Source organism: Corvus cornix, chromosome 11 (genome assembly GCF_000738735.6).
Source record: "Corvus cornix cornix isolate S_Up_H32 chromosome 11, ASM73873v5, whole genome shotgun sequence".
Taxonomy (NCBI): Eukaryota; Metazoa; Chordata; class Aves; order Passeriformes; family Corvidae; genus Corvus; species Corvus cornix.
In genome coordinates this window covers 7,728,517-7,752,688 of record NC_046341.1, presented here as the reverse complement: position 1 = coordinate 7,752,688, position 24,172 = coordinate 7,728,517, and the positions used below count along the sequence as shown (strand labels likewise).

At 51.4% G+C, this 24,172-nt stretch overlaps 1 protein-coding gene and 1 non-coding gene across 4 annotated transcripts in view; both read right to left on the bottom strand.

Moving 5' to 3' along the window:
* The window catches only part of VAC14 (VAC14 component of PIKFYVE complex), a 68,480-nt gene that overhangs the window by 30,812 nt on the left and 13,496 nt on the right, over positions 1-24,172 (bottom strand). For all 3 annotated transcript variants that reach the window (XM_039558285.1, XM_039558286.1, XM_039558284.1), the window contains 10 exons: positions 23,455-23,517; positions 22,359-22,466; positions 21,488-21,597; positions 20,426-20,532; positions 19,278-19,412; positions 18,876-19,028; positions 16,740-16,794; positions 10,135-10,279; positions 9,779-9,844; positions 401-554 (listed from right to left, as the gene is read on the bottom strand). In XM_039558285.1, coding sequence (XP_039414219.1) covers positions 401-554; positions 9,779-9,844; positions 10,135-10,279; positions 16,740-16,794; positions 18,876-19,028; positions 19,278-19,412; positions 20,426-20,532; positions 21,488-21,597; positions 22,359-22,466; positions 23,455-23,517 — 1,096 coding nt within the window. The remainder of the gene's footprint in view (positions 1-400; positions 555-9,778; positions 9,845-10,134; positions 10,280-16,739; positions 16,795-18,875; positions 19,029-19,277; positions 19,413-20,425; positions 20,533-21,487; positions 21,598-22,358; positions 22,467-23,454; positions 23,518-24,172) is intronic.
* Positions 17,790-17,860, bottom strand: TRNAG-GCC. The gene has a single exon. It is a non-coding gene; the product is annotated as a tRNA-Gly (tRNA).

The following is a 24,172-nucleotide window of genomic DNA, read 5'->3' as shown; positions in this document are numbered from 1 at the left end:
TGTTTTGGAGAGCTGGGATTGCAGCCAGCATCCCATCCTGCACTGATTCTAGGCCTCTGAGGGCTTTTACAAGGAGAAAAGAGGCTGGAACCCAAGGTCCCATAAAAAATAGGACAATAATGACATCCCTCCACACTGGCCTCTGGAGCATCCTGCTGCTAAACTAAGCCCCAAATCCCCAAAACGCAAACTAGGGGAAAGAGCAGTAAAAATAAAAGAAGCGCCCTGGTCTGCAGCATGGCAGACTCGATCCCCAAACTATGCTGGGTGGGGATGAAGACGTTGATTTATTGCTGTAAAAGAAGCTTCTTCTTTGCCTGAGCAAACCTGACTCGTGCCATGGAACATGGAGAGAGCCCAGGAGTGGGGAGGCACGGAGCTGTGGCACAGAGGCACTCACTGGAGGAGCTCGGCTGGCCAGCCCTGGCTGGGACATGGAGCTCCACTGGGCCAGGTCGCGCATCGGAGCCATCGGAGGGACCATGACCCTCCTCTGTCTGTCCTGCCGGGGAAGAAGCGATCTCAGCCAGCAATTCCAGGTCCTTCAGGATAACCTGCGGAGACAGGGATGGTGCAGGGTGAGCACACACAGGGGCAGATGGCTTGGTGAGCTTTTCTTTCCAAATCCACATACAGAGAGGGTTGAGGTGGGAAGCAAATACCAAATCCCAGCACACTGAGAAAGGTGTAAGTAAAAGAGGGCTACCTACAAAACTCCAAGTGGAAATTACACAACCAGGAATAGGGCTTGATTTCTTCTTGTTCCACTTTGGGGAGGTCTGGGTTTTGCGTCCCCTTCATAACCACAGATTTGGGACAATACCAGCAAGAGCACAGGGATGTTCTGGGGGTAAACATCAGCCAGCTCCCCTCTACAAGGCAGCATCCCAGGGAAGGCTCAGCTCAGGATGTCAGGGCAGAGCTGCCACTCAGATATCATAGTTCTTTCTTTCCAGAAGTCACCAAATCAGTCTATATATAGCATTTCTGCAGAAGTTATTACCGGGTGGGTTTTTTTCCATCCTCAACCCTTCTCAAGTCTCAGGCTATTTTGGGTCCCCCTTCATTCAAATGTCCTTGGGTCGAGATGTTTCATCAGCCATCCCTGGTGCTCTAAGTGCAGCGGGGCTGTGCAGGGCAAAAAGGCTGCCAAAAAGGGTCGACTGCCACGTCTTTACTCCTCAACATCTGGCAGAGCACATCCCCAACCACCCATTGCCCACCAGCACAGTATCCCAGGCTTTCCCTGTGTTCTCACAAGGCATCTTTCTGGGGAGCTGCAGTTATATAGGAGTTTTAGTTTCTGAGCTAACATAGAAAACCCCTCCCCCTGGAAAAACAAAAAGCCAATTATGATTTTTTTTTTATCATGCTAGAAAACACAGCCCCTGAAAATCAGGAAGAGGAGCTCCTGAGTTTTTCTTTTGCACAGATATCTTAAGCTGAGTGAATCTTTGGGGCTTTTTTTTTTGTAATTAAGGCTGATTTTCAAGCCCCCAGGAGCCACGGAGCAGGCAGTGTGCTGTCCAGGCTGTGTATGGCGTAGAGGCAGTGGTGAGGAAGCAGCCTGCCACGGACCACAGGGCTCCAGCATGCTTGGGAAGACCCTCTGCCTATAAACATGATTAAGTCTCAAACCACAGCTCCCAAGAGCAGCTGAAAGGCAGGGAAAAAAAATAAGACAACAACTTCTACTGCTGTCCCTGAAGAATACGGCACCTCCATGATGCTGTCAAGGCTGGGAGCTCATTGCCAGCATGGGAGGACGCTGCCATCATCAGCCTTCATCCTCTTCCAGGGAGAGGCCTCTGCGGTCCTGGCAGAGGGAAGACCTTGGTCCTCCCTCCCTGCCTGGATTTCAAGCATCTGTGGCTCAGACAGAGTGGTGCTGGCTGTGTTTCATTTCAAGTGCAGGACGCCCCTGAGCAGAGCTCAGGATGCCTGGTCTCCTGAAGCCCTGTGTAGATTCTCTAGTGGCTAATCATGTGACTCAGCTGAACTTGCAGCCTTTGAACAGGCACCAACTTGGGACTCAGGCTCTCGCAGTGGGGAAATAACACCCACAAAGGTTTCCAAGTCATGTTGGCTGAAACTGGCAAAGGGACTCAGGGCTTGGCTACTGGGGTTGGCAGGCAGGCAAGAGCCAGGGCTCTCATTCATGTGGTGCATTTTGCCAAACCCAACACAGCCAGGAGCTGAGGCCATATGTGGTTCACGTACAGCATGACCTAGCCACTTGTGACTAGCTCCCTGCTGCCCCGGTGCCCCCACCCATCCACATCATCCAGCTTAGTCTTCTCCAGCAGCTCCCACAGTTTGAGGAAACATGACCAAGCCCCCAGGCTGGGCAAAAATCAACCCTGCTGCCTCTCAAAGCTTTTAAGAGTCATTACTTGAGGTCAGATCCTTAACCCAGAGCCTCATCTCTGAGATGCTGTTGGGATCAGGATGCTCCAGCCAGAGTAGCCAGGGCAGCAGTGACCAGCACCACTGCAAGGTATGCATGGACCTCTTGAGCTTTGCAGAGGTTAAGGGTTATCCCCCCCATGTAGGTTACAGGCAGGAGGTGGAAAAAGCAGCATAGGCTGAATTTTGCAACTAAAAAACATGGAGGAAATAACAAGCAGGAGGGGTCAGCACATGAGCACTGGGAGTAAGAGCAGGCAGCTGCAAAGACATGGGGTTTTCCAGCCATGGGAAAGAGGCAGGAAGCTCCAGCTCCTGCTGCCTCTTCCCCGCATGCTCCGGAGTAGGTTCCCAGCTGGGGACAGAGGAAAGGCAGGAGTGCTTGGTATGCACTGCACATCCCTGTGCTAAGCAAAGCTGGAGCTGGCGGCTGGCTTTGTGCAAGCCAGGAGGCTGTAAGAAAGCAATATCCTGCCATTGCCATGGCAACGACCGGCTGCGCCAGGAGCGAGCTGGTCCCATCCGTCAGGAACCCAGTGGCCGTCAGACCTGACAGCGCTGGAGCACGAGGGCCAGAGCCCTTCTCAGCTGCCAGGCGAAGGTGTGATCCTGACAGCCGGCCTGGAGGATCAACCCCCAAGGGCGTTTTCCCAGTCCCAAGGGGATTTCTGGGAAGGTTTTCCAGTGGTGATGAGACCTAGGAGTGTGCCCTGCTCTAGGCAAATGTGTGCCTGGTTAGTGTAAATAGGAAAAGCAGCAACATGATGGATGGGGAGACCTGTCCAATGTCTCAAGCCATTCCCAGCACAGGGCTGAAGAGCAGCACGTAAGAGGACAAGCTCTGGGTGGCCGGGGAATGAGAAGCAGGTTTTCAGACAGTTATAAATAAGCAGCTATTTCTCCTCTCTGAGAATAGGCAAGATTTCTCCCTGCATTGCCTCCAGAGCATGGATTTTGAGGGCACACACAACTGTCAGCTTCTCTAGATCTAGGTCAGGTTAATTTGCCGCTTGTTCTGGTTGAACGGAGCCGAGACCAGCTCTGCTGGCAGCGGCACGGGGGGAAGGCAGCCCCCGGATGGAGTGTGCCGGACGGGATGCACCTCCCTGTGTGTGCAAAGCAGCGCCTTGGTGCTCCTGGAGGAGGGGGGGCATTTGCCTCTGGTCAGAACACAGGGCTGGCCCCAGCCCATGGCAGAGGAAGGGGAAGTGACCCCAGATGTGCTGCAGACCCCTGGGAGTGAGACTTAGCATCCCACAGCACATGATGACTACCAGGACACCAGAGCAGGCTGCAGCAGCAGCTCCTGGGGCACATGCAGTGGCAAGGATACGGACTAGCTCCTCCTTGCTGGTATTTACAGATAAGCTGGGAAAAAAAATAATAAATTAAAATGCCTTTGTGCAGCAGGGAGATGCTCCTGGGCGGCCTTGGATGTCCTAGTGAACATCTAGCATGGCCTGGGCAATGAAATGGGGCACTCAACATCAGGTTATTCTTGCCAAGGAGAAGATGGGAATTCAGCTGAAGCAAGATGCTACCAAGACAGAAAACAAGAACATCAAGGGCAGCAAAGCACTTCTTCAAAGGGGCCCAAGAATCCGTGAGGCTGTGGAAAACCCTACGGCATTTCCAGTATAGGCAAGGCAGGTGGTGGAGAGACCCAGTGGTAATGAGGAAAAGCCAAGGGTGCTGCTGGGTGCTTCCTCCTTCTCCACAACACAAACACAGCCCCTTTTGTTTTATATTTTTCCTCGTTCCAATGCTTTAAGCCATAGCCAGGGAAGGAGGTGAGCATGGGCAGGCAGTCCTGGAGCCAGGAGTGGCCAGGAGCGAGGCTGGCCGAGCCCCAGACACACACAGTGTGAAAAGCAAACTTGTGTCCTCCCTGTCTCCACCAGCTTTAAAGACAGAAAAAGAAAAGAAAACCCACAATTAATCTTCCCACACCAATTTAACCAAACCTCTTTTCAGGTCCCCGACACAGCAACTTTTATCCTCTGATCTTGCCAAGATCTATTTTTTATGCCTTCCCAGGAGAGGATGGGGAACAGAAGGAAGGCAGAAGGCCTGGAGGCTTCTCCTCTCCTCCCCAGGGCAAATCTTGCCAGGTCATGCTGACACATGCTCACAGCACTAGCAAATACAGCTGGCAGTGGGGAATGCACTTGGTAGTAGAGCCACAGCCATCCCAAAACAAGCTGGAACCTGAAAACTCCCTGTCCACTCTCCCACTTTTGTAAATCCCCAAGCTGTCCCTGCTGCTGGGGGTGTGAGGGCCAGGCCTGCAGCACCCAACACTGCCACAGCTCAGAGCACCTCTTTAAATGTGTTTAATTAGTGCACAGGGAGCTTAACATGCCACCTGATGCCAGTCAGGGCAGGATGCCAAGAAGGTATTTCATAGAATCCCAGAATATGCTGAGTTGGAAGAGACCCACAAGGATCATCGAGTAATGGAATTCTTAAGGTTGAAAAATCCCTCTAAGGTCACTGAGTCCAGCCACTGTGCTCACAACTAAGCCATGTCCAAGTGCCACAAGTGCTATTTCTTCATGTATTGAAGGGCAAGGTCCAGCCAGTGGAATGGGGCTGGAACAGCCCTGGAGTATCCCTACAGGCCATGCTGTGGGAGACTGGATGACTGCAAACCCTTCAAATTCAACACCCACAGTCCCAGAGCTTATGACGGGCAAAGGGTTTGCTTTTATTTGCTGTCTCCCACCCACCACCTCCCTCTGCACACAGGGAACCAGGCACCCAAAGCCCAACTCACCAAATCCTGCATCCTACATCTCCATCCCACCCTGGACCCTCTCCGAGTCAGCTCCCCAGGACAGAGATTGCCTGCCCTCCATGGCAGACAGGTTTTCTGTGGTTTTAGTCTGCTCCATAACTTCACCCAGGAATGCTACAAGCACCAGCTCAAGCCCAGATTGCCAGTTTACCCCAGTTGTTCAGTGTATGTATAAACTGCATATGCATGTGTATACATAAATTAGGAAATCATGGTCTGAAACTGGTGCTAAGCCAAGAAGCTCCCTATGGATCCCACTCCCCACAAAGAAACTTCCTATTTCTGCAGGATGCAGTGCACGGATTATTGTTCAACCAGGTGGTCTCGAGTCCTCTGAAAAAGCATCACCCCACTTCTGCTTACAGGCTGCTTCCACCTATGGCAATCCAGGCTAACCGCATTTTCCACCGTCCGACTGGAATGATACACGTTTCTCTATACCCCATTTCAGTCCCAAGCTCACCCTCAGTGTAACTTCCCCCTTGAAAACCAGTAGCCTCCTTGCTTCAGTACCCCATAGCTTTGAGTCTCCCTCCGGAGAAGCTTTACCACCAAAAAATGTTCAGATAAAGCCAGGCATACATACATTACAGTTCTCCTCTTTGCAGTCTTTAGCTTACACCCTCTGCTTTGCATCAGGTCACAGTATTTCGGCTGTGGCAGATGAATGGCCGGGAGCTGGAGGACAATGGCTCTAAACCCAACAGAGCAAAGCTCCAAACCAAGCCATGCTAAGACAGCTATTTGCTTTGGCACAAGCCTTTGTTCAGCTTCATTGTACTGGGATCGGGTGCGATAGGAGAAGTTCGCCAGGATTTAGGGTGACAGCAGAGCTCAGACCAGGGTAGAGACCTGGCTTTGAAATCCTGCAGTACTGCAGCAGGACACTGCAGCAGGACATGCAAAGGAAAGAGATGACTGTCAGTATACCACCATGCCAGGGTTTTCTTCTCTTCTAGTTTGATACTGGAAACCCAAGAGGGCAGAACATTTCAGCTTCTTGTGGGAAGTCGGCTTGAGGGTCATGTGGATGTTCAAGTACATCACAAAATCTCAGAATGGTCTGGGTTAGAAGGGACTTCAAAGATCATCTGGTTCCAACCTCCCTGCCATGGGCAGGGACACCCTCTGCCTGATAAGGTTGCTCAGAGTCCCATCCAACCTGAACACTTCCACGGATGGGGCAATCCACAGCTTCTCTGGGCAGCCTGTGCCAGTGTCTCACCATCCCCGCATAGAAGAATTTCTTCCTAGTAACCCATCTACACCTGCCCTCCAAAGTCAGTGGCAGCCCAGGCTCAGTTCATTCCCTCTAGGGAAGGTTACCAACTCTTGAGGAGACTTCTGAAGGAAGTACTTCTGTACTCAAAGCCTTGCCCAGCCACTGCATAAAGAGCAGGTTTTCATGTTAGCAGAGTTGAGGAAGCCAGAGTCTACTCTGCTTCACATCAGACACCAGCTCCACCTCATGCGTCATTCCTGCATGATTCAGACAAAAGTCCCAGCACAACTTCCAACCCCCAACAAGATTGAGGCAAGCAGATAAGCAAACAGGAACACGTTCAGCCCTAAAGAAACCACTCCATTTTGGAGCCGGAAAAAGGAGAACAAAGCAAAGAAAGAAATTGAGTAGTGTCACTGCTTCATGGTTTTCTGAGATGCCCCAGTTCCTGTTGTGCTCACTTGAGCTCAGTGCCTGGATCCACTCAGAATCCAGGGAACTGAAAGGCTACATCCAGAGCTCCCTTTGCACCATGAACTTGCAGGAGGCAATTTGAAGAACCCGTCTTCTTTTCTGCAGTGCCAATCAGCAGTGCCAATCAGCAGTGGTGCCTTTAGCCTGCAGGTGGAAAAGTCCCACCCACTGCTCCCAAACAGCACTTTCTGACTTTTCACCTTCCCTAACATCAGTTTTTCAAACAGGGCAGCAAGACTCATACGGATGAACCGAGCAGACAGTGTAGAAAAACCCACTCCCAGCAGGATCTGGTTACATCTTGTAAGGAAGTTTTCAAGCACATCAAATTTTAAGCAGGGCTTTTATAAATTGCCTTCAAAGCCAGGTCTCAAACACAGGACAGAACATCTCCCTGTCGGGGAAGCACAGGAAGCAGCACGAGGTGACGCAGTGCAGCAGCACAGCATCTGACAGCCAGGAATCCTGGATCCTGACTTGTCTACATATCAAAGGGAACTGCTTGTTTCAGCTTAGCTCCAACTTCTCTGTGCTGCCTTTGTGAATCTTAACTAGGTCTCTTGACCATTTCTTTACTGGCACAGGAGAATTGGGTAGGAAGGGGAATAGGAGAGAAGGCAGAGATGACTCAGGACACTGCAGATGCATCATGAGATGCTGGCCCCTGTTTAGCACAGTGGAGGTGGTGCAACACCCTGTGCTACTTGAATGACAAAAACAGGCATGAGAACTTAAGGGGCATGGATCTCATCCGCTCCATCCAGCGTGAGCCTTTCTTTGCTTTGGGCTTGATTATTTATGGCAAGTGCAGAGAGAGACTGAGATCACCTCAGCAAGACAAGACCTTAAAAATAAGGTGCCTGAGCACAGTCTTTCAGTCTGATGCCCGGACTAGCACTGACCCTCCAAACCCAGACTGTCCTTTGGTGATGAGCTGGTGACAAACAACTGTTCCAGGGCACATCAGCAGAGTGACAGGTAGCCTCCAAACTGTGTACAGGGGCCAGGGAAACGCTAGGCGCTACAGAAGGATGTTCAACCTTGTTGGGAATACAGATGATACCAACACTGCTGTCCAGCAGGTTCCCTTGGGGAGGGCAGCATCACAGGATGAAGACAGCAAAAAAAACCCCTCTGAAGATGTGTGTACACCTTGTGCTACACTACACAACGTGCACAGCCCGATCTGGAAAGAGGCGGGAGATGCCTCCTCATCAGAGCGGATGTTTAGCTCACTTAGGCCCCCAAGCCGACCAGGTGATCCCCAGGCTGTTATCCAGGAGCTTCTGGGGGTCACAGTCTGCTCCAGGACAACATGACTGTGCAAACAAATACTGCACTGGCTAAGCAAGCACCTCCCTTTTCTAACAGGCACTGACATAGCAGGTTAAGTAGCTCAGAGTGTCCTCATCATTCCCAAAAATGTCCAGCTCAAAACCCCCCTACTATTTCAGTCATTTCTATTTCCTCTGCAGAGAGCAGCAAATCTGGTTGACAGCCAGCTGAGTGGTGGTGCTTAATGGATTGACTCGTCTATGGATTTCCTTGGAAAAAAAAAAAAAAAAAAGCCACCTCCAAACATTTAAATAAATAGGAGCCAGGATTAAATAAATCAGCTTAAAATTACTTTTGCGCCATTCCCAGTTATGTCACATGGAGGAAATGCATCACCAGGGTCCTTTCTTCACTGTTTTTTTCAAATATTAATAAGCAGTGTAATTGCAACATGACTCACTGCGATCTCCTGCCAAGCTGGAGAGACTATCTGCAAGATGCAGGCTTTCTAGAGCGTTGCAAAGGCAGATGTGTGCTTGGGGACTCTTTTGGAAAGGTTTGCACTGTAAGCAGCAGGGGATGGAAAATGGCCAGGCAGTTGCTTGCCTTTGCAAGTCATTCCCTCACTTGCTCATTCCCTTCCCTCCTCTCTTAATGACCCCCTCGCACATGGGATTTACTGCAGGATTGGAGTTTGGTGCTCTGAGCATATAAGGCACAGCATAGCATGTGATTTTTATTCCATGAGGAAGGTCTGGACCGAGAAACCAGCCAGGATCATTTGTACTTCCAGGCAAGAGGATCCAGCTGATGGTGGAAGCTCTACCAGTGCCTGGGCCAGCTGTGGGCCATGCTGCTGGCCTCCCACCCAAGCACTAAAATGCCCCAGGGAACAACTTAGAGAGGAATAAGACAACACCACCACCAAAATTGAGATGACTGGAACCAGGGGAGAGGGGTGAAGAAGCAAGACAAGGAAACAGGAAAATGGTGCAGCACTGTGGGAGATGAAGGGCAACAGCAGAGCAAGCTGGATCAGTTTGCTGTCTGATTATCTTTGCTCACTTCCAAGCTGAGTGGTTCCCAGCCAACCTGATGCCACTGAGCATCTACTGCAGCCCTGCCAGGCAATGCTGCTGCTGCCCTCCAAGTAGTGGGTGCTGCTTAAACGGCTTATGATATAGATTTGGCAGTGCCAGCTTGGACACAATCCCCCTTGCATCTTTACAGAGGTTGTTGCAAGGCACCTGAATTCCCACTCAGCAAGGATCTGACCATGACCCAGCCCCATGGGTGAAGCCCCATCTGCCTTCCCAGGCAGGCAAAAAGGATTCTTAGGAGCTGGATTTGAAGGGTCAATTCTCAGAGATGGAGAACAAGGTTTATACATCAGAGAACCCCCAAGACAGCAAGATTTTCAGCTGAGCAAGTACCTACAGGCTCTGCATCGGGTCTTCTTCAGTTTGGCCAACAGGGTAAAACCCCTCAGTGCCAACATTGGTCAAGCATCACAAAATACCTCAGTTCCACCAAAAAAACCCAAAACCCCAGTAGATGTGGAAGCAGCAGGCTTCCAGGATTTCTGCAGCAGCTGCAGCACTTACCTCATCCGACTCATCTGAGAGGGTCCGCAGCAAGATGGGGAAGAGGCTGTCGGTGTGTCGGAACATCTGGAAGTAGAAGGATGGGTGGGCATCAGTCCTACAGGCCAGGTCATACACAGCCACAGGACACCTGCCCCGAGGGAGGCTGCCAAGAGCTTCACCAGCATTTTCCATCTAAGCTGGAGAGCTCTTCTTCCTCAAGCTACAGGGTATCTGGCAGCCAAAGCCTTCTCAGAAAAGGCAGGTAGACACACACTTGCAAAGCTACCAAGACAATTACAATTTGCACTCCTATCAAGGCAATGGAACAAGCTGGGAGCTGACAAACTCAGCTGAATGCTGAGTCCCCAACCTACCTTACGAGGAGTCTTGATGTACAAGTGGTAAAGCCATTTCAGGACTGCAATTCTGGTCATCATCCCAATGGATGTATCACTAAGGTGGTAGTCCAGCACCTGAACTATTCCATCCAGGTTCAGGGTCACCTGGATCCTCTCACAGCTGCATGGAAAGAAGAGAGGCTGCTTCAGTACTGTAAAGTCCAACTCATTCCTCCCATTGTGGGGAAGTCTACAACACTCCAGAGGCTGCATCAAACACCTCAGCTCAAACCCTCACTAGATGAAAGTCACTAGACCAGGTTCCTAGTCCAGCCAGCCCTTGAACATTTCCAGAAATGGGCCATCCACAGCTGCTCTGCAAAACCTCTGCCAGTATCTCACCATGCTGTGAGTAAAGAGTTTCTTCCTAACATCTAATCTAAATCTCTCCTAGTTTAAAACTGTTCCCCCTTGTCCTATCACTATCTACCTATGTAAATAGTCACTTTCCTTTTGTATAATGCTTTGGAAGCAACAGAAATCTTTGAGGCTTTAAGGGTTACCACTTTTCCCAAAACAGCTGGTACCTACGCATGAGAAGGCACTACTCTAAATTAAAACAGTAGCATGTCTGTGTGAGAAACTGGTCCATACTGCAGTTGCCAGATTTGGGGTTCAAAGATTAGAGATCCATAAATTCCATTCAGAATCCACCTCAAGGCTGACCTGCTCAAACAGCTTCAGAGAACATTAACCCATGTATTCAAACTCCAATCTGATGAAGGCATCCAGGTTCCACTGATCCCAATGGATTTGGGCTGGCAACTGCAGATGGTGCCCTGTCTGGCAGCGGGTTTGGGATGCAGCTCTCTGCTACAACACTGTCTTGAGACCTTCATCTTGCTTCCCAAAAGATCAGGATAACCCTTCATCATAAACAAGAGATGAAAGGAAACAAGTCCCTTAGTTTGCCAGGACATTGTGCCTGTTAGAAATTGACGGTTGCTGCAGACTCTTAGCTCTTGCTCCTCCAGTTTTTCTCCCAAATAGCTGGGACCTGCATTGGGACAGGTGACCCCAACAGAAGTTGTCATGATATGGCATTTTTATGTTCTGATTGTGATCCTGAAATCTACCTGATGGTTTCCCACTTCCTTGACAGCAAGGATATGGGAAGTACCTGTCACAGGAGACTCATTTAAGGAGAGGTAATGGTTAGAACCAAGATGGTTGGAGAAGACCACCAAGGGGAGGTTGCACTCAAGAGCCATGTCACGCCTCTCATATCCAAGCTACTGAATTATTCAAGGCTGGAACAGGCTCTTGCCGATTTTTCCAGTGTGCACAGAGCTGCCGTGCATCTTGTTTGATAAGAAATCCTAAGGGGCAGATCTCACGGTATAATTTGCAAGTAGAGCTGTGGCTTAATAGGATTTGATCTTCCCCAGGACACACGTTGTAAGGGCGAGACGAGAAGGCTGCAGCCCCTCAGAGCCCTGCGGGGATCTGACTGCTTGATCTGCCTCACGTAACAGATGCTGGAGGCTGCAAATTGCATTTCACTTTGATGTTGAAAACAACAGCCGAGGGCCAAATGCTCAGACACACGGAACTGAGGGGAAGGAGGGACCCAGAGCATGAGGAGTTTGGGAGAGATGTCCAAGGGAGCAGCATCCCCGTCCATTTAAGCCAGCCTGAATGAACATTGCATTTGGTTTTCCTACAAAAGCATCTCCCATGGCAGCTGCACAGCCTGCCATGCTCCCAGGCTTCAGATGGAAGAGGAGAACGAAACCTTGACCCGGTAACACCTCCACACCAAATATACTCATTGTCTGCACAGGATGGGGAAAAAGAAACATCAGGGTAATGCATGTTTTCAGAGGGAAGAGGCCAAAAGGACAGCACAGAGAATTGGTGCCTGAAGCTGGGCAGTTTGGAGGTGGCTTTAATGCTGTCACATCCCACCAGCTCTGTGCTGCTGTGAGGTAAGTGGATGGGATGCGAGGTGCCATGGGCTGCCACAGAACTGTTAAGTCTGCTGATGCTGGACTTCTAACAGCACAGTAGAAACTTGCTTCTACAAGCAATTTCCAACCTGTTTTGTGCCAAAATCACTAGTGAAAGCCCCTTCTTCATCACTGCTCATGATGCAGCATCTGGGTGGAGCCTGGGTGGCTCAAGCCAAAACCCACCCAAGCAGACCCCAAGAGGTGGCTGGGAGCACCGGGCTGACCTGGAGCCAGGCAGTCCCCAGCCATGCCCCAGCCATGCTCTGTGGCTCTGCTGGGCTCGGCTCCCACTAGAAGGGATTGCAGCTGGGAAAAGCTCCTCACTGGCTACCCTCTGCCTGCAGCTGCCGAGATAAACCTTTTAGGGGGGGTTGCTGGTGGAGAAGCAGTTCCTTTACTCAGCACAAAAGCCAGGCACCACCATGAAAGGTGAGGGGTCCGACAAACATGGGAAATTGGGCTAAAAACCTCCCACCGACCACAGTCCTCTGCCTCTGGGACAGAGTGGCACCAGACTACTGTGGGCTACCCCCTTTCCAGGGGTTACGGCAGCAGCCGAGCATGCTGCAGCTCCAGAGCCAGGCACGCAGCTCGGCCTGGCTCTCCTTAATCCCCAGGCAGGAGGGAGCGGGAGCAGCAGTAATGGCATTGCGTTACTGTGATCCTCCGGGCCTGCCACGCCGGCTCCAGCGCCGGCATCTGCGGCAGGGCAGATGTCAGATGCAATCACTTCCATCTAACCCACTACCCCAGATTCTCCTCTGGACGATGAGTGTGGCCCTGGCACCGCCGCTGCCGTTCGCCTGTGACAGCGAGAACATGTTTTTAGGGCAAATTGAGCAATGATGGGGGTTGTGTCAGGCTCTTACTTCTGGATACTGGGAGTCTTTGCTCAAGGTCAGTGGTGGGGCAGAAGACCCATCCCCCAGCACATCCCCCCATCTCAGAAAGCACCCTTCAGCGTAAGAACTGAGCTTACTTTCCCACTACATTCAATCCACAGCAATGTTTTTCACTTCATGTCCTTTATCAACCCATTTTCTCACTTCTCCCCTTTCTTCAAGGGCTTCTGCCATCTCTCTCCTCAGCAGTCACCTTTTCTCTGCCAATGCCTGAGCTGTCATCTTTCTCCTGGCCTCCTGCCTGGCCCAGCTGCTTTCCTGACCCCATTTTCAGACAAGGTTAAGGTCCAGGCCAGGCTCTAGCCTTTAGGCAAGCCCAGCAAAATGGCCTTGCCAAGGGTGGAAATATCCAGGTTCTTTCATTGTGGTCCAAGTCACAAGGGCAGCTCCCATACAGGCTGGCAGCTGTGCTGCTCAATGGGCTTGAGCCAGCGGCCAGGACATAAATAGCTTTGCTATTGGTCCCACAAGCTGTCACTTTCTTGCCCTCCATCACTCTCATTTCAGTGCTCTCGGCTTCCTTCTGCTTACTGCAGTTTCCAAGATCTCCCAGGGAAATGATAAAGCCAAGGTCTAGGCAGAGGCATCCAGTCCAACGAGCTGTAGATCACCGTGACAGGGGCTGGGACAGCGTGCCTGAGGTCCCCCTCCAGCTCAGCCACCCAAGCATGAAGTGCGAGCAGCAAAGGGAAGCCATCTCCTCACTCTAGGCTGGAAAGAAGGGCAGGAAGAGCCACCCTGGACCTAAAAGCTGTGCAGGACAAGCTGCTGGAGAATGGGATTCCAAGGCAGGCTTGGTGCCTTAGCTCAAAGCAAGCCATCATGCTGCCTCTTCAGCCAACCATCCCCCGGGTACCCAACACCATCCCTACCCTCCACCAAAGTGTTCCCACCACCACGAGTTCCCCAGCTGCACCTTCAAGGTGCATCAGGCTCTGGGCATGGAGGTACAGCAACTTACAGCATGAGACAAGCAGCAGCTATTTTAGCCTTGTAGTAAGCACTACCACATTCAAAAGCCTGGTTTAAATGCAGGCTTGGGCGGTTCAGCCACGTGACAGCCACTTGTCCTTTCTGCAGAGCAACACACAGCTTTACATGTCTATGTGTTGCTGACCACCACCTAAAGCATGAAGCCTTCCTTGCATCAGGAAGTACCACAAAGGCTCTTCTTGGAGATTTCATGTCCCTCATCTAGTTTGGTGAGGGACTGTGGTCCCATCAACCTTGTCCCATCACCCAGACGGCCTAACACTGACTGCTTCCAGCTGTGCCCGACCCTCTGCCTGGTAGGACCAGCAGGAAGTTGTCTCAAACTGTCCAGGTCTTGTTTTGAAACACCAATGCAGTTACAAGAGCCTTACTTTCCAGCTGTTTTGGTCCATTGACGCAGGACAGACATCTGGATCTTCTCCTGCGGCAGCTCAGACCGACGGAAGGAAGCCCGGGCTCTGCTCCAGCAACCATGCTTCCACCTCCCCTTCCTGATCCAGGCTCACACCAGTGAATGCAGCAGCAGCATGCTCAGCCAGGCCACAGGAAGGATCCAGTGCCTTTGAAACATGGTTCTGGTCCACTTCCAGTGACAGTTTTTGCAGAAGGTGGAAGTGAGGCCCCCCATCTGGATGGGGAACCCCAAAACCCCTCCAGCCCTGTGTAGCCAGGCTCTCCCAGCAGCCAGTTTCTGTCTTGGCACAGACACGGTCTCCATTTCCTAGTGGATGCCACCAGGAAACTCCCTCCAAGTAAAGCTGGCAAATACTTGGAAAGCATTTTGGAGCATGTTTTAGGATCAAGTGTGTCAGTTTGTAGCCACAGGCATGTGCCCAGCATCCATGTATTAAGCATTCACGCCTTGTCATCTTCTTGGATGGCACCTTCCCAGAACATGGCCCTCTGCAGACGCCAGGCCATGATCTCCTCTGCCCCCACTGACCAAGGTCCTCCCTTCCCTGCTGCTGGAGCACTGTCCCTCTGCAGCCGGCTGGGGAGGGCAGGGGAAGGGGCGTGAGAGCTGGATGCTTGGCATTGGGCCATGCTCCATCATTTGCTCGATGGGGGAGGCTGGGAGAAGGCGGGGGGGGGGGGGGGCCGGAATGAACAAAAACAGAAGCAAAGAGTGACTTCATCTTAAAAGGCAGCTGCAACTTCCTCTGTTTGCAGGCTTTCCAGCTTTTCCCAGCAATGCAACGGCTTCCTGCGGTCCTGCCTTGACACCCAGTGGGCATTCAGCGTGCTGGCAGCTGCCGCTCCCCGGTGTGAATTATGGCTGTTGATGGCCACGGGTGCCAGCTCCTGCCTCCCTCCGGCTCCAGCGCCAAGCCAGACAGCCTGAGCGATGGATGGAGCACCAGGCAGATGTCCAGGGCTCCCGTCAGCCACGTACAGCCCTCCCCCCAATCCTGTGCCAGTCCCTCACAACAGATGCCATGGCAAAAATGTTTCAGGTTCCAGCGCTGGAGCAGCAGAGAGGTCGCACAGGGCAGGTAAACCCCACAGTAAAGCCTGGCATTTCCTGCTGAAAAGGGTTTAGGAGGGCTCAAGAAAAAGCCCCTCTGCAAAACCAGGTCTCTTAGAGATATGGAGGGTCTTGCCTTCTGTCCCAGATGGTTTTCCCTGGTGCTTGAGGTGCTGACAGAGCATTTCAGCTCAAGCAGCTGTTCTCCTCCTGGCTCTCAGTGACACTGGGACAAGTCATCCCAGCTCTCCCTGCTTCTGTCCCTCTTCAGTTTTCACTCCCTCTCTCCCTCACGTGCAAGATCTTCAGCACAGAGCCACCATGGCTATCACTTGTCCTCCTGACTCGATGCCTCTTCTTTTTCCTCCCCCACCCTCTTTCCCATTTCAGCCCTATGCACATCCACTTCTGCACTTGCTAAACTTCAAGAGCTGAGCAGGGTCAGGATACGGCAACCACAAAAAAGCCAGGGAAAATCATTTAACCACCATAAACCAACATTTAGGTGCAAATGAAATGACCTGTACTTCCATGAGAGAAAAAAAATTACGGGCATCATTAAGACCAAGGAGTAGCTGGGCTGTGCAGAAGTGCAAAAAAAGGAACAGAGAGTACAGACCATCAACCTGAAAAGCTGACGCTTGCACTGCTCTGGGATGTGTTGTGATGGGCATCACGCTGTTAGGAAGCAGCTAAAGCAAGGCATCCTATTTTGGGGATCACGAAAACAAATAAAAATAAGCATCAGCACAATGAAGTGTTGGAACTCACTACCTCAGAGTAAAGGAACTGCAGGCAGCAGGAGGAAAGGAAAGCTATTAGAACAGATGGATTTGGCCCCCAATTCAGACAGCTGGATGGGAAGAAAGGTATTTGCAGGAGAGATGATTTAGATGAAGTATTGGGAGAGATCATGCTGGGCACAGAACTGGTGCAGGGCTGACTAATGCCACACAAGGCTGGCAGGAGGCCAAGACCTGTGCAGCCCTAGGTCCAGCCCCATAGCCCTGTGCCGTGGTGGGCCGCCAAGACAGCAGCATGGAACTGGGTCAGTCTCTTTGGGGGAAGAAACACCTCAGTTCATCCTAAAGTCAAGTCATTTTGGTGTAAATACACCAGAGAGAAGCAATTCCTAGAGCATCCCAAGTCATCCACCCTACTGGAACCAAGAGACCCCCATCTGTCTCCCAGCCCAGCATCTGTCAGTCATTGTCTGTACCCTAAGAAGCTTTCTCCTCAAGTCCCTCTGAAGCAACAAACAGACCCTACCTGGTTACTGTGAAGACTCCGCTGTTGCTGGAGTCACCAGATGCATCCAGAGAACCTGGGGGCAGAAAAACAGGAGACACAGCTAGTGGGGTGATGGGGAAGGTAGACAGCAGGACTGGGAGGCTGGAGAGCTGCATGACCTTCTGCAAAGATATCACCAGTCATGGCCTGAGGGTCCAGGGACCCAAGGGATCCCTCCTGCCTACAGTAAGCATTCTACACTCCTTGTCAAGCCCTTCCCTGCTGCCAGACAAGCTGGTACAGAACTGCACTTACCCAGCAAAATGCAAGTGGGCACAGCTTCAGACCTCTGCCCCAAACTGGGTCCCCTCCTCTGTAACAGAGGCCCAGACACATCCTGCTGATGGTTTCAACCATTCTTAAAGAAGTAGCTCAGAACTGCAGAGCTGCCTTTGACTCTCCTGATTTCAATGCCTAAAGATACCACATGCACAGTGAAGGTAGAATCCAACCCAGGACATCTCCACCTGGCCACAGCCTGACTCCACATCGAAGCTAAGTGACTCAAACAGCTTTCCAACCTCTGCTCCCTGCTAAAACTGGGTCTTACAAGCATGGTGACAAAGCATGACAAGATGAACTTGACTCTTTGTGCCCCCTTGTGCCAACAGCCTCTACTCACACAAGCAACATCACTCCATCAGCATGCCTGGACAGCAGAGCTGAGTTTCTCATAGAAAGGCATCAGTTTTATCTGATCCTGCCTGCTTCAAGGTGCAATTTTACACCAGAGGGGCTAAGAATAAAGCAATTAAGCTTTCTGTTGATATTTTAAATCCCTTCTGTGACAAATTTTAATACAAGAAGGTATTCTTGGGACAAACAAGGAATAAAAAAGTTTTTGCTGCTGTGCTACAGCAGTAAATTTTTCTGCTTTCTCTCTTCTAGTAAGAAAACCTGTACAGAGTTAGGTAATGAAAGCTCTTGCACCTTTATTGAAGACTAAGATGCTTATTTAGACTGGTATTTTGAGGTGCCTGGGTCCACATTATGGATAGAAATAAAAAAAAGGAGGAGGAAAAAGAGCACTGCATTGGCCGGGAATCGAACCCGGGCCTCCCGCGTGGCAGGCGAGAATTCTACCACTGAACCACCAATGCTGTCCTGCACGCTGCCTCCGTGCTTGCCGCTTCCTCCTGCCACCCCAAACGCCACCCATGCCCGCACTGCCACCCCTGCCAGCCGCACCCTGCCTCGGCAGCCCCCCTGGCAGCTCCCCGCCTTGCACTGCTGTTGTTGGACAAGAAAACCCTTCAGTCTTAATCCCATCCTCCTGCTCCCTCTCATGGCAGGATTTTCCAAAAGCCACTGGTGGGCGTGTTATAAGGAGAGCACCGGGCTGAAGGTGCAGCTTTAGAAGAACACCTATCAGCCCTCGTGATTTAAACACTAACACATATTTCATACATCTGGACAACAAAGATGTGTTGTGCCAGAAGAAACGTTTAGTCATGCCAGCACAACAGCATCCAAGGGATGTTGGAGGGCTAACACCACTGCTGTTCCCAGGCATTGATTCATAGGGACCACTTAGTTTCTTTTCACTTGAACCCTCCTTCAGGTCTCCTATCCCACTTGCAAACTTCTGCCTTTTATGTGCTGGAAATCTTAGGACTGGGACAATACCTGCCAGATGGTCTGGAGAGCACCATGAATCTGGAAAGGATCCAAAATTCTTCTCCTTTTTGTTCTCAACCCTTCCCCACCACAGACATTCTCCATGCACATGTTGATGCTCTACCAGGACTAACACAGCTCTCTGAGTTCTCCTTTGGGTGACGATAGCTGCTCCCAAACTAAAAGTTATCTTTTTCAGGTCAACTTGATGACTAAGTTGAAGGGGAGCATGGTGAGAGGATGGGGATGCTCACCAGGGCACGCAGCACTGCAGCACCACTTGGGCTCCAGGTCAGAGCAATGACCCTCTTATGCAGACTACAACAAACGTGTCTGTCTCAGCAGAGGATCATCTGTGCAACAGATCTCCAAAGAAAGCATAGAGATCCCATGTGCTCTGAGCTGCTTCAGGACACCAAATCAACTCAAGAACTTCTCTTGAGAACATTCCCTTGACCTTCCTCACACCTCTAATGGCCCAGACCAACTGAGACTCACCGGTGGTCACTGCCTCTGGCTTGGAGAGGGATTCCTCTGAGGTGGGCTCTGCTGGTATAGTCATTGATGGCTTGGCCTCATCCATTTCATCATCCTCTGGGATGACCAGCTTCATCAGGCTCTGGTTGCACACGTTCGCCACCTCCTTGATGTCTGAGTGAAGGCAGTGTAAGGAACACGCAGTCCCACACATGGGCAGGTGCCAGCCACAGAAAAGCCACTGCAGCTCCACCCAGCTACCGCAACCCCCCTCACATCCAAAGGGCCAATGTGGGCGTTAGCACTTGGTGGGAGAACTTCTCCTGGACCTGCACTCCAGGGGCAGGAAACAGGCACTGGAACAGGCACTTCCCTGTGGGTTGCTGTGGCAGGAATGGGAGCAGCTCTGAGTTACAAGGATACTCTTCTTGCGATCATCGTAGGAGAGACACGGCAGGACAGCGGTCAGGATCCCTGAGGAGTAAGGCAGCATCACCCGGCCAGCCAGCTGGATGAACTCCCGCATCCAGCACATGGCTGTCAGCTGGATCAGCTCATCTGGAAGACATGGGACAAGCAAAGGTGAGGCAAAGGGCAGCACTGGCTCCAAAGGCCAAGAACCACCTGCAAGCAGGGAGCTGCCTCTGCTCTATCCTGAGAGATCTTCATCTGGGACAGTTTAGTCCCAGAGGAGATCAGTAAGACCTGAATCTGCAGTGAGCTTGAGATTAAACACAATCATTAGGTTTCAGTTACCCCAGTTCTACCCTTAATGCAGGTTTCCTAATTTACAAGTATTCTGTCAAGCTTCCCAACACATAAGGGTATTTCTTTGGTCCCACCCACTGCAGCTGTGGGTCTGGGTCAAACATCATTCCTAGAGCTGGGGTTTTAACAGCCTCCCCAAATTCTGGAAGAGGCACCACCGCCAAGGCACTCTGCTGATGCAAGGCCAGATTTTAAGCTTAACAGTGTAAATTCATTGGGAGTCAGTTTAATCAAGAACAACCAGTCTCAGTCTATCTATACTTTTCTGTCCCCCAAGAAACCCACTCCCATTGAGCAACATTTAAAGAGCAGTTTAAGCTTAATGAGCACAACTAGGGAACAAGATCATTCTCAGGAAACACATCCAGCTGCAGCTGTGACTCTCTGCCACTGCTTATACAGCAGACCCATGGGAGCTACAGTGCAGCACTGGCACAACCACACACATCCTTAACTATCTGACCTATGCACCAAATGTCACCAGAGGTTACAGTAAGACCTTACAGAGATCCTCCTAGCAGTGCTGGATATCCACAGGTGCCAAATATTTTTCTTTTAGGCCCCTCTGTTTTGGAGGATGCCAGACCTATGTTGTGGCTGTGTGATCTGCAGTACAAAAGCAGTTGTGCCAACTTCAGGAAAGCTGCCTGTTCCCCACTTCCAGCAGAATTTTCATGCACAGTGACAAAAAAAAGGCAAGCAACTGAGCTGGTGAACAGCCTGCTGGAAAACTCCTGGCCTGAATCTACAGTGGGCACCACAAATCAGGAGGCTGGTGCTACTGCCCGGTCCTGTGCACTCACCTGCCGCCTGGCAGTGGATCACCAGGATATTGGCCATTTCTGCAAATTTCACACTGGAGGGATTCTTCTTGATCTCCTTGAGGAATTCCCCAAGAGCCACCTCGCACCTGTAGAGACGCAGAGCAGCTGGTCAGAACTTGGTTGCCTTAGAGCAATTAGGAAGAACTTATGGAGACTGTCTTCTGCAGGTGCACATGGAAGGATGCTGGTGGCACGGCAGAAGTGTCTCCACACAGGAGCAGGGTCAGGAAAGATGATGCTGACAAGCTCACCCTGCCCCACAGCAGACTGCACACAGCTGCAAGGACAGAGGTGATGGCAGCCCAGAGGCCCCCCCAGCTTCCCACAACTCCCCCACCGCCACACAGGCTCTGTGGGTATGGAGGTGCCTGGGATAAGGAGCAGGGGGGCAGGTGACAGCCAAAGCTTTCAGTGCTTGTTCCTTGACATGGGGATGCTGGGAAAAAAGAGATATGGGTAGGATCCAGAAAGGCCTGGCAGCAGGAGAGACCCAGGCTGGTCTCACCACTTACTTATGCCCTACAAAACCAGTCCAGCCACTCTCTCCCAGCACAAAATGCCAAGATCCTCTGACCTCCCTGAGAACACGCAGACATTCCTGCACTTCAAAATGCCTCTGTCTTGGGACCAGCAGCAGTATCTGTGGAGCAAGCTCCCAATCCTTGCTTCTCTTCTCCACCCAGGAGATACTGGGCTGGAGCTCTGCTTTGCCAAGAGAAGCTGTCATGCTGCAAGTTTCTTCAGAGAGCTCACGCCCATCCCAGAACCACACACCAGGCTCTGTGACTCCAACATCAGGTGCTTGGAAGCCAACAACTCAACCAAGCCAAAACAGTTTGTCCCCCAGTGTAGAGTATGGTCACGGGATGGGGGAGGACCTTGTCAAAGACACTCTGATCCACTGCCCAAGCCAATCTGTCTCCCACCACACACATGGAGCTTCACTGCAGTTACACAGAAGAATTGCAAACCAATAGCAAAAGTGATGGATGAACAGCGAACATCACACAGCCCTCATGCCCAGCCCGCCTCCACACTCACATTTTCCGTATCTCCTTGCTGTTGTCTCCCAGGATCTGGAAGAGTCCATCTAGGATTTCTGGCAGGTAATCCAAGAGGTTGATATCAGGCACAGACTCTAAGACCAGGATCTAGATCAGGGAGGAATACGAAAGAAGAGGTGAGTTTTGGAGATGCGGACTAACATCACCAGCACAAATCTGGCAGGATACTGAGGAATTCAGAGCTGAGCTGTGTGGGATGGGGGGGAAGAAAAAGAGGACACTGTGGAGTTGCCCATCTCGGGAAACAGCTGAGCTAGCACAGCAAGCAAGCAATCAGCCTGCAGCAGTGCTACCTTTCCAATCACAGCTCTGCAAAACAAAGCAGGGATCAGGAATGACTACCAAGACGCATCCAGGCAGACCTGGGATGGCTGAGAGAGCACAGGGGAACACATCTCCCCATACTCTGGCCAGGCACCAAGAGCTCCTGCCTTGCAGAGAAAGGAGAGAGCAAGTGGAGATCCCTTGCCTCCTGGAGAGCAACATCCCTCCATCACCTCTGCGTGATGGAAAGCAGCCTAGCGCTATCCCTTGGGAGACTGTAACCTCTAGAGCACAGTATGTCTATTTATACAAGCAACACTTTAAGTGTACTTTCTACAATGCCCTGAGCAGGCTGGCAGAAGCGCAGTGCCACGTCACTGTGACTGCAACAACAAGGTGACAAGGGAGCTGCCCTTTTAAAGAAGCAGGTAAAAAACTCTGCTGGCTTAAAAACCTGCTGAGGTAAGTCCAGGAGCTCACACATCACTGTGGATACCTGCAGTTTGCCTGGACATGGGAAGCTGATGGGACACAACGTCCTGGAGTTCAGACTGGCAGGCACACATGGTACCCCGTGTACCTACCCAGGATATGATGAACTGGCGGGCGTACTGGTTGTTGGAGTAAATCCTCTCACGCAGCAGCGGGATGAAGCCTACCAGGTCGAACTGGTTGCTCTCTGTCACGATATCCTGCAGAGCCCAAGCAGAGGGTGTTAGGATGCCTAACAACACACGTCCATGCAGCAGCCCTCCCACCCTGTATTTTTAAGGCACGTGACAGGAAAAGGATAACAAGCATGAGTCTGCATGTCAGGAGACCTGGGGAGAAGGAATCATGCAGTTTATTCAGGCAATGAGCTGGCAATTCCCCTCAGGCAGAGACTAATGCTGAGCAGGACCCAGAGAGGGATGCTCCTGACTGCTGTGACAGCCTGGCTGAACAGGAAGCTGGGAAGCTTCTCTGATTCACGCCTCAGTGCTGTGCTGCACACATGAGCAAGCACTTCTGATGTAGCCACGTGGATATGGGTGGCAGAGTCCCCTCACTTCCCTTTACAGCTCTTTCCACATGCTTGGTGGATTTTGCTGCATGGCCGAGTCCCTGGGCCTGGTGCAGTGGAGCACATCTCCCAGCAGGAAGGTTTGCAGAGGAGACTGAGTTAACTGCTGTGATAACAAGGAGCAAGGGCAGGACCTGGCAGGGAGTAGCTCACCTCTGAACAGCAGCAGAAAAGGAACTGGGAGGTCTGTGGCAGTAAAAGACCATCAGCAGGCAGAACAGGAACGGGAACCAAGCCCACACCTTGAAGCAGCAGCAGCAGCTCCACTCATATCACAACTCCCTTAGGCAAGGGAGGGAGAGCAGAGGAGCAGCCCTTCTGCTGCCTGGCACAGCACTGCAACCCTCAGACTCAAACCTTGCTTCCACCAGCTCCCACGAGCTGAATGCACGCATGCCACTGGGATAACCCACGAGGCCCTACATCCGGCTGCCTGAGAAGGCTACCAGAGCCTTGATCGAAGAGGCTGCAGCCAGTGAGAGAAAAAAATATTCTGACAGCAGCCACAGGACTGAGGTGGGATGGCTTTAGCAGCTGCAGCCTCAGGGACTGACATATCCCCAGCCAGGACATGCCTCCAGCTTGCACCAAGGACTCTCAGCAGAGAGCAAAAATACCTTGAGCAGCCGATCGAGGAGCTCAGAGCCACTTTTGACATTTGGGTCAGGATCAGCAGCCAGCTGTGAAAGACAGAAACAAAGAGACGTTGCAACAGCAGGTCCCAGGTCTGCTCCCTGTTCTGCAGCGCAGCTCACAACAGGCTCACAGGACTGTTACTCTCCTTTGACAACACAGGGACAGACATACAGAAGTCCCTTTATCTCCAACTTCTCATTAGGCTCCAAAAAATTCTCCTGAGAGACTTCTTAAGGGAGAGATCAAGCACACATCACCTCCCCCAGCTATGCAGGTTTTCATGGGCCAGCAGTCACTCCCAAGGAACAGAGAAGTGCAGGTTACCAGTGAAAATCTGCAAAGGCAGACATGCACAGACATAGTTTTGACACTACAGACCCCACAAAGCCAAACTGCTGCAGATCCACCTTGCCTGCAGCAGTTCTCTCAGCCTCATTTTCTAGTACCATTCAACAAGGAGCAGGAGAATACATCCTGGAGGCGAGGACAGAGAACAAGGTATCTGACAGTCAACTTCATACCCACAGTATCAGCGGCTACTGTGTAGAAACTGCTCATTTTGCTGATCCTTGTGGGTCCCTTCCAACTCAGAATATTCTGTGACTCTGTCCTTCAGACCTGTCTGGGTCAAAGTAAATCAGTTTGCTTGGAAAAAAAACCTTGAACAATTTGGTTTGGAGATGATGAGGACTAGTCCTC